Consider the following 11,172-nt stretch of genomic DNA (forward strand, 5'->3'; position numbering starts at 1 on the left):
TGGTCAAGCACTTCCCTATTCATATTAAAAATAATAACATTAGTAGCTTTATCTATGTAAGTTTTTCAAACCTCAAAATGCCGATTTCTTTATCTAAATATCATTAAACCACTGCAGTCAAGTGTTAAAAAAAGATGCATCAACAAAAACGTGGCAAACAGTACATAAAGCATGTATAAATCACCCATAACTGTATTGCAGTACTGTAAGTTATCACTGTCGAGTCTGAGCGACAACACGTTACGTAAAATGTATAACTATTTGTATCTTGTACTCTCGTGCATTACACAATTCAACACTTTCAATTATTTTCTTTTTATATGTAACTTGCTGTTATTGAAGAAATATCTGTGCTTATGCATACTTCTGACTTATATTATAAATACGAAAGTTTGTGAGGATGGATGTATGTGTATTGTGTATGTATGTTTGTTACTCTTTCACGCAAATACTACTGAACCGATTAACCGAACTTGGATTAACACTTAGAATGGGTTTTATTCTGGAAATCCCACGGGAACGGGAACTATATGCGGGTTTTTCTTTGAAACCGCGGGTGAAGCTGCGGGCGGAAAGCGGAAAGATTATAATTATCAAAGCCTTTTTTTCTGTTATGCTTTGGTAAACCACACCAATGTTTATTAATTTTGTGTATATCAAAAGTTTTAAATGACTAAGAAAATTATATTTTAATACCATTATAAGCATAAATATTTTCCTTAATGATAAACCTTTAAATTGAAATATGCGCACTTTCATCAAATAATGAAACTCATTAAGCGATGTTAAAAGCTTTGTTATTTTCCCTGTAATAATATGCTATTTCGCTAATTAATGCCCCTTAAGCGGATTAATTATGTACGTTTTTTGTCATTGTGAATAAATTCATTTTAATAATATTTATTTTGTGCATTGTGAAAGGAACAAATTACAATGTATTTTATAGCACAAAGTGATTGTGATAACTTTTATCCGTAGCGATACATTATAATCTTATATATAAAAATGAATCGCAAAATGTGTTGGTAAGCGCATAACTCGGGAACGGCTGAACCGATTTCGATAATTCTTTTTTTATTATATTCCTTGAAGTACTAGGATGGTTTTTATGTAGAGAAAACGTAAATATGTACCTACCACGGGCGAAGCCGGGGCGGACCGCTAGTCTTATATATAAAAATGAATCGCAAAATGTGTTGGTAAGCGCATAACTCGAGAAGGGCTGAACCGATTTCGATAATTCTTTTTTTATTATATTCCTTGAAGTACGAGGATGGTTCTTATGTAGAGAAAACGTTAATATTATGTACCACGAGCGAAGCCGGGGCGGACCGCTAGTTTATAATATTAATGACTAGATTTTCAAAGAAAAATACGCATAGATCCCGTTCCTGTGGGATTTCCATTATAAAAAGTAGCGTTTATCGTATTCTGGGTCTAAAAGCTACCAAATACCAAATTTCATTGTAATCGATTCAGTAGTATTTGTACGAATGAGTAACCAACATCCATCCATCCAAACAAACTTTCGCGTTAATAATATTAGTATGATAAAGTGGTAGGTACAAAGAAATTTCTCTACACGTTATATTAAATACCGTTAGAATCAAAGAAAAGATAATAACTTTCACAAAAACTTGTCTTTCAATTGTAATAAATATTTAATACATTTCAGATGATGTTCCTTAAATAAAGTTAGGATTTATACAGATTCTCGATTTAATGAGCTACGTTTTCCCTTTGAAGTGTAATAGAATTTTGGCCTTGAGAGATGTCTAAGAAATAACGATGATAAGTCAAACGTCTCTACATTTATAAATTTTTATACAATATAACAATCACAAAATCAGATGTTACATTATTTTTCCTAGAAGTGAGTAGTTTATTAGTTGACTGACCGGTTGGCTTGGTTGTAGTGGCCCTGCCTTCCAAGCCAGAAGTCGTGGGTTCGATTCCCACCCGGGGCAAATATTTGTGCGATGAACATAGATGTTTGCTCTGTGTCTGAGTGATAATTATCTATATAAGTATTTATTTAAAATTATATAATATGTATGTTTATCAGCCATTTGGTTTCCATAACACAAGCGAAAGCTTAGTATGGGATCAGATCGTGCCGTGTGTGAAAATTGTCCTGAAATATGTATTTATTTATTTATTAGTATTTCAACGCTGATATAGTTTATTCAGTAATAACAAACATACGTATCGAAGAAGGTTTACCAACTAAATAAATAAAAATAGATAATATTATTATAAGAACCGTTCAAAACGAGCAATCGCTTTCTTTGTCAACAATCGATTTGTCCATCGGCTTACTTACCAAGTGGTATTAAGGACCCTTCGTTATATTTTTATAAGGACATCTCCTTGTTAGTTGGAGCCATTAATATTAAATATCAAATAACCAACTGTATTTGTATTGACTTGGTAGAAGATATTAGTTATTTTATTTATTTAAAACTTTACGATGGAATTTGAGTTTTTAATGTGATACACAAAAATCGGGGGTTAAAAATAAAATTTAAGAGTTTGTCTTTTCAATATTTTGTTGTCAGTTAATGTCTTTTTGTGTTTTTATTTATATATAAATCAAGAATGATGAAATTTACATTATATATAACACCAAAAGGCGATTCATAATAAAGTACCTATTGGTTTTTATATGAAACCTATTAGTTACTAGCTTCCGCCCGCGACTCCGTCCGCGCGGATGTCGGTTTTCGCGTGGATGGTTGATTTCTCCATTTTGAGTAACTCTTACAATGACATCTATTGGACCCAAATACGGCTAGGCCTATAATAATACGCAACGTGTGTTCGCGGTTCTACAGAACAACGTCTATGGAAAAATTAAGATTATTTTTTTTTCTACGTATTTTTCCAGGATAAAAAGTATCCTATTTTACGCCCAGGATAATAATGTATAATTATACCAAGTTTCATCGAAATCGAACCGTTAGTTTTCACGTGATGTCTTCACATACAGACAGACAGACAGACAAAAATTTTTTAAATCACATATTTGGGTTTGGTATCGATCCAGTAACACCCCCCGCTATTTATTTTTTCAATATTTTCAATGTACAGAATTGACCCTTCTACAGATTTATTATATGTATAGACTATGCAAGGAATAGTTTCAGTTACGATGCCAGATTTCAGGTTTTATTTCAGTCTCCTCATCAAACTGTAATCTTTACATCCTTGACCAAGACTGCGGACTTCAATTTAATTATCACTACATAGTATAAAACAAAGTCGCTTCTTCTGTCCCTATGTCCCTTTGTATGCTTAAATCTTTAAAACTACGCAACGGATTTTGATGCGGTGTTTTTTTAATAGATAAAGTGATTCAAGGGGAAGATTTTAGTATATAATTTATTAGGTTTTAGACAAAGCGGGCGAAGCCGCGGGCGATAAGCTAGTTAAAATATATAACTAGGAATCAAACTTACAAAGGCAAGATACCTTTGTACTCGTCACACAATCTGTCCATCTCATTTAGTTTTCATGGAAATCAGAGAACATGACATTCCTGATGTGCCTCAGTTAAAATTAAACAACGAATTTTTATTAACATTTTTGATTACTGCCTCGCTTCTATTGGTAGCAGTTTGTGTAGTTAGGTTCAATATCAGTACCCATAATATTAATATGATCTTAGAATCCTAATTCAGCGTTAATATAACACGCTTGTGCTGTTATATTATTCTGAAACCCACGTAGACGTTGTTTAATTAAGGTATCTACAACTTTCACAATTAGTCAAAAAACAATTATATTTAGAATTATAATTAAAACTAACCCATTTAAAATATCCCTAATTAAAGTTATACAATAAAATATTCAAATTTTACTTCAAACCTACATAATAAACCGAGTTTATAATTGAATAAAACTAAACTAACAAGACATTGATATAATTAAGAGCAAATTAATTCCCATCGTATAGAAATGGGAGGGCAAGTTAATCTTAAGTTTAAATTAAGTTAACTGTAGACCACATCGATCGCCCCGGGAGGTAATTACTGAGCCTCGCAAAATATAACAACGGCAGACACTTTATCATTGGCTTTAAATTTAATTTTACATTCTAATATTATTATACTGAAAGGATTGTTGATAAGTTGCTAAATAAATAACCAGGTAAAGGCTTTATTTCCAAATTAAAATGTATCATATAAATAAGAAAATAGCGAATAATATATAAGAGAAGAAGAACATTTATATGATCTATACTAATCTATACTATAATATTATAAAGCTGAAGAGTTTGTTTGAACGCGCTAATCTCGGGAACTATAACTGGTCCGATTTGAAAAATTATTTCGGTGTTAGATAGCTCATTTATCGAAGAAGGCTATTATTAGGCTATAGACCATCACGCTACGACCACCAGGAGTGGAGCCACGGGGGTGAAACTGCACGGAGCAGCTAGTTACAAATAAAATTGAAATGCAACTGATGATCTAGATGTTGCTGAAACGTGTAATTCAAACTACGTCAAGAATAGTATGTAGCAATCATGTATACAATATTATATAAATCTGAACGTTATTCTAAAAGGATGCGAATGTATTCTAACATCTTAATGTGATTATCCCTTTCAGATACTACAAAGAGAACACAATTCTCTAACATGTTCTGAGTTATTAAAAAAGATGTTCATAATTTCTTTACATATTCCACGCATTTTTCACTATGTATTTGATTTTTTTTTGTTAATTTTACTGAAATGTTCGACTAGTTATTTTAACGCTAAATTACATGTTTATTTCATGTGCCCTATTACTTCGGACATTTACAAAAAATCTCTCCGTTTGATATTTGTTTTTCAATAAAGAAATAAGTTCTTTAACTTTACTTTTCATAGATTCTAGTTGATAATACTTAGACATAATCTATACTTATATTATAAAGATGAAGAGTGTGTTTGTTTGTTTGTTTGAACGCGCTAATCTCGGGAACTACGGGTCCGATTTGAAAAATTCTTTCGGTGTTAGATAGCTCATTTATCCAGGAAGGTTATAGGCTATATATCATCACGCTACTACTAACAGGAGTGGAGCCACGGGGGTGAAACCGCGTGGAGCAGCTAGTATGATTATAATTAATGTAACAAGCATGGGAAGCTATAAAATATAATATAACAAAAAGCTACTCAAAGTAATAGCATTACTTCGACCTAAATACTCTTCCAGAATCTCTAAAAACTAAAAGTTGTAGGAGTGAACAACTTACTTATAGTTCAGTGTCGCAGCCGACTCACAAATAGACGAGTCAACGAACTTTTCGTACTGTTTCACAAAATTGAATTTCGACACGATTTTATATTTCAAGTAGCCTCTCCGAGATTTTTGTTCCTTTCAACTGTTTCATTTTTGAATTGAGGAAAGAGTAAAATTACTACCTGAGTTTCAGTGGAGCTTTAGTAGCTCAACATTTACAAATGAAACATAATAACATGCGGTATAATCTTGTCAGTATTTGATTATTAATATTTCTAGTAATCGTGATCGTGAATATAATTTATGTTTATTAGAGTAGCCCTTTTACGTAACATTTTAGTCAATATTTCATTTAATAGCTGTTCAAGAATTTTCCTTTGAAAAAAAAACCTGATCTATGAGGTAATTCAAATACTTAATTTTTATGTGGTATAATTGTCTTGTCGCGAGCACACGAGCGCGCTGTACATCGTATTTGTCGTGGATAGATTGCTTTGCATGCCGGACAAATCTTTGTGGTTTTTGGCATGTTCAATTATGTAAAATGTAAAAAAATAAAATGTAAATAAATATGTAAATAAATAAAAAAAAATATAAATGATTTTTTTAAGCTAGAATCCCGACTTCTCATAACTTATTTAAAATATTCGAACATAAAGGTATATATTATGTGATTTATTCATAACTATATTTAAATTAAAGTTATACACAATGACGTCAACGTAATAACACTATCTACTAATTAAATATGCGTTTAGAAATAAAAGATTTTATCGGATTTTAAACTCTATTTATTCATTATATTATTATCCCGACGTTTCGGACACTTTGCAGCGACCGTCTCCCCGTGACCACAAGGAATAAATCGCGTTTAAAATCCGTTAATATCTTTAATTTTTTAATGTATAATATTCGCGTAAAATCATACATTAGAAAGTACTAAAATGCGTTCCCTACAACATCCAGACTTATAGATCTATTGATATATCCTCATAGTTCCAGATAAAACAGACTAGTTAGAGCACTAAGACATTTATCCATCTAAAATATTCAACTCCCAGGGGAAAGGGAGGTGTAGCAGAAGTACGAAATAAACGCAAACGTCTGAAAATCGCTTCAAACCATAAACTTTCCTGAATCCGGTAGTAGGTTACCAATAATTTATTCCTGGAATACAGTCTATTGATTCAACACTGCAACCATTTTATTTTAAAGTTCATGAATTACATAGAAACTACTTAGCTAAATAAAAGAGTTTATAATGATCTTATTTTATCTTAATACTATTATAAAGGCGAAAGTTTGTATGGATGTATGGATGTATGGATGTTTGTTACTCTTTCACGTAAAAACTTCTGAATCGATTACAATGAAATTTAGCACACATATAGAGGGTAACTTGGATTAACACATAGGATAGGTTTTATCCCGGAAATCCCACGGGAACAGGAACTATGCGGGTTTTCCTTTGAAAACGCGGGCGAAGCCGCGGGCGGAAATCTAGTAAATAAATAAATTACACAGCAATATTTCGCTATAGAAAAAGCTTTACTAAGGCTTTTTTTGTTAAATACATAAATAGCTAAATTTTGTTGCCTTATAACTAACTGGCCAGACCAAATTTGATCTTTTATAGCACACTTATCACTTAAGCGCGTCACACACGGTGAAGATACTATAATATTTTATCTTAAGATACTGTTATATTTTATATTACAGTATCTTAACGCATCCGGTATCAGCGTTCAGACCATCATTTTTCTTTTTGTCATTGCGTACTAAGACTCCTGTAGAACCGCCATCCTGTTACAAATGACCCACAAAATTTCGCGTCATTTGTAACAGGATGGCGGTTCTACAGGGTCTTAGTACGCAATGACAAAAAGAAAAATGATGGTCCGAACGCTGATACCGGATGCGTTAAGATACTGTAATATAAAATATAACAGTATCTTAAGATAAAATATTATAGTATCTTCACCGTGTGTGACGCGCTTTAGGGGCAAAAGTTTACTACATAATAATATGATACATAGTGAATTCCATAAAAATCTACTTCAAGTCATTTGAGAAGACTTTGGTAACTAAATTACTGTTACACATTAATTGTTTTATGTTCATATGTACATAGGTAGATAGATTTGCTTTTTAACCGCGGCTTTTCCCACGTAATCAAAGGAAATTCCCCAAGGAGTGAAAACTTCCAACGCAGTAAAAATCAGCCCTTATCACTGTGTAGCCTCGAAACTATCTCCAGACACGAAAATAATATCGTAAATTGCTCCATTGCGACATGAAAGTGAGACAAACAAACAAACTATTAAAAGGATGTTAGGATGTTGTGATTTCAATAAGAGTTATTGTAAGAGCACGTGAGTAAATATATTATCAAATACAACAAAGTTTGCGTATACATGCTCGAGTAATAATCCCGAAAATATGAGTAAGTAGGTAAATTACGATAGAAATCGACCAACACAATTTACCTTACTAGTTACTACGTATTATTTTGGTAGGTAGGTACCTATTCGTTTCACTGTGTTTGTTATTTTAATGTATATTTTCTTAAATTGCAAATTGTATTTAGTAAATATCAAATTTACAAATAGAATTCGTCTACATTAGGTATTTATCTATACTAATATTATAAAGAGGAAAGGTTTGTAATTATGTATGTATGTATGTATGTATGGTTTTCACGCATAAACTACTGGACCGATTTTGATGAAATTTGGCACAGATAATCTTTAGATCCTCAGAAAGAACATAGGCTAGCTTTTATTGCGAAATATGTACCACGGGCGAAGCCGGAGCGGACCGCTAGTTTATAGATAAAGCAATTTGACACGGACCAGTGATCGAAAATGGACAAATATTCAAATTATTTACAAGTGAGAATCCAATAAATAATGTAAAATTGAATTCTTTACTCGGAACAAAGCTGAATTAAATTCAACAATCCACAAAGTTTCGACGAATATCGGATTGAATTTGAAATGTTTAGCTCGGTGCGGTTCGAAAACCCGGATTATAAACTAGGACGTGTCTATCAAAGAATAACTCAACTATCCAGTATTCGAATAAAAGGATTACATTCATAATTTACTAATAAATAAGTGGCATTAATACATACTTCAAATATTAAAAACTAAAACTATATTAATTTCAAACGCAAAATATATTTTTGCCATAGAGCACTTAAAATTGATAAGATAAATATGTTAAAAATTAGATAGAAAAATTGATAGCGAGAATATAATCAAAATAAAATAACCTTAAATATGAAGTAAAAGCCTCGTTTAGTAATGTATGATATTCAATCATTATATTCATATTCCCGCGTTTAAAATATATTCATCTTAGAATGAGCTTTGGATCGCTCGAGTAACGTAATGAAAGAATGAAGCCAAGAAAAAACCTATACGTAATAAAAAATTTATATGCGAATGAACTTAAGGCTTTCATTTAATATAAATCAGTTTTCTAGAAATTCTTTTTTTATTGCTAGAAGCTGGTATTTTGAGTTTAGCGCAGATGATTCAAAATTTGACAACTTATTAGTAAAATCGTTGAAGGAATCGTTGATTATAAAAACAGAGACCTAATACATATGAAAGTTCCTAGACTTATTATTATTATGAACTACCGGTCCGCCCCGGCTTCGCCCGTGGTACATATTTATGTTTTCTCTACTTAAAAACCATCCTCGTACTTCAAGGAACATAATAAAAAAAGAATGATCGAAATCGGTTCAGCCGTTCTCGAGTTATGCGCTTACCAACACATTTTGCGATTCATTTTTATATATAAAGAAGAAGATATATAGTCATATAGAACATATTCCTAGACGTAATATTATGAACCAATTGATAAAAGTTTACCTATTCAAAGAATAGCAACGAAAAGCTCCGCTGCATTATAATTTTATAAGTGAGTATTCAGTAAATATTTGGGCTTTTCTCGAAAAACTGTAGAATTTTAATTGATAAAATACCGATTATAGAGTATTATTATATTCAAGAGAAATTGTATGTTTCGTAAATTATTTAAAAAATTTAATATTTATTATGCCCCTTATCTACTAGTCAATATGTACCTACAGCTTTCGTTTCTCAGAAACCGTGTGAATTTTACAAATTTTTTTAACGCTAAGACTCAAAAACGACTAAATGTAACGTTTTTCTTTAAAACAAAAATTAGACCTTTTTATTATGTAGGTACATTTTAGAGATGTGCATTAATTTAATTTTATATATCAATATTCTCGGTAATAAGTTTTAATATAACCGTAGCTCTACAATATCAGTTGTTGAATGGAAATCGTATTATTACAATTTAGAAATATACATTCAACAAAAATGCATATTTTTGATTTTTTCAAGTCAACCGTGAACGTAAAATATATGAAACAACTAGGGAAATGTATGTAAAAAAATATGCAAAAAATATCTCATTTCATTAATCTGCAAAATTCGTGATAGTGAAAAAGTTTTTCAGGAGTGAAACTTTACCTGTCCATGATTAATAAAACCATGTCTGTGTGCGAGTTCGTTCGCATTTCCACTGGGCACATTCAGTGCGAACTGACCGTGATACAACGGCTCACACAAGTTCAGCACTGCTAACAGCACGACCACGAGAAACGGTGGCATAACGCAGGTCGCGCATTGCACGCTACCGCTTCCGAACTTTCATTATAACGCTTACGTAATTTTATAGCACTCGCGATCCCGTGATACCGCGCACGTGTTATCTGTACGGTGTTCCTCCGTCGACTGAAACCGCGTGACTGACCATCTACCCTCTGTATTATTCGCGCATGCGTGGAACTTCGCGCTCTTTCTTCATCTTCTATCGTAATGTATTGTGTGCATAGCATCAATTGACAGGAATTCGTAATTGGATTAACGAAGCTATTGAGTTATGCGGAACTCTTTACAATTTCACGTGAAAAACGTAAAAAATATTTCTCTTTTGAAACAACTTTTACTGTTACTCTGAATTTTATCTGACCTCAATATTTCTAATACTTTAATGTTTATATTTACATTTAATTTATTGGAGTAATTATTATTTTATTTCAATAATTATTGGTATTTTTACAGTATCCCGATATTATAACATTTACTTTGCGATTCGCAATAAAAACTTTCATTCACCTAGCGCCATTTAGTAGTAGTTTCGTTAAAATCATCCTGAAAATGTTATTTACATTGTAAATATTATCTACGTGATTATTTTAATGTTTTTATAATCGGTGACAATGGTATTTTTATGAACTCATTAAAATCATTACATTTAGAAAATCACAATCAAAAAGTTGTTTAAAGAATGTCAATTAATGAAGAACTATAATTTTAAGAGAAGTTTTTAATTTAAGAACCGTCGGATGATTTATGAATTTATTTAAATAAATCAATGCATTTTTTACGTGCTTACTTTTTACGTTTACGCGCTTGTGTAAATATAATTCAGATAAGACTAGAAGGCTTCACCCGCGCTCAACTTTTATTAATATTTCTATAGGCCATTTTCTTATTCTGATGTGTAACCTATACCTATAGGTATATTTTGTCCGGCCAGCAGTTTTTTTCGTGAAGGAGTAACATACATACATCCTCACACAAACTTTCACACTTATAAGTAAGATTTCGCGGAATTATTAAGTGTGCAACTTCTGTACTTCTCTTCTCATTCTAAACGCAATACCACAGATACTGTAATACCTACTGGCAATACCAAGAAATTGGCATATTGGCGTATTTAGCATAGTGATATTAAGTTTGTTGGTAAATTATTATACAACTACCGACGCACATAACTTCATAAGACAATTAATTGCTCTGTTTATCTGATTTCACACAAATAGTCAAGTTTGCGAATTTACAATTAGTTCATCGTAACTCGTAATGTTAGCGTACATTACTGAAAGTCGTTATAA

The 11,172-nt window shown here is 31.7% G+C and overlaps 1 protein-coding gene across 1 annotated transcript in view; it reads right to left on the reverse strand.

Annotated features, from left to right (window-relative positions):
• The window catches only part of LOC149900285 (furin-like protease 2), a 33,919-nt gene extending 23,923 nt beyond the window's left edge, over positions 1 to 9,996 (reverse strand). Inside the window, exon 1 of the mRNA XM_090113059.1 lies at positions 9,743 to 9,996. Coding sequence (XP_089969185.1) covers positions 9,743 to 9,883 — 141 coding nt within the window. The 5' untranslated portion in view covers positions 9,884 to 9,996. The remainder of the gene's footprint in view (positions 1 to 9,742) is intronic.
• Positions 9,997 to 11,172: the final 1,176 nt, after the last annotated feature.

The sequence above is a fragment of the Colias eurytheme genome, chromosome 19, assembly GCF_061535395.1.
Source record: "Colias eurytheme isolate Ceu_HAF_F1 chromosome 19, ilColEury1 Martin Lab GWU primary, whole genome shotgun sequence".
Taxonomy (NCBI): Eukaryota; Metazoa; Arthropoda; class Insecta; order Lepidoptera; family Pieridae; genus Colias; species Colias eurytheme.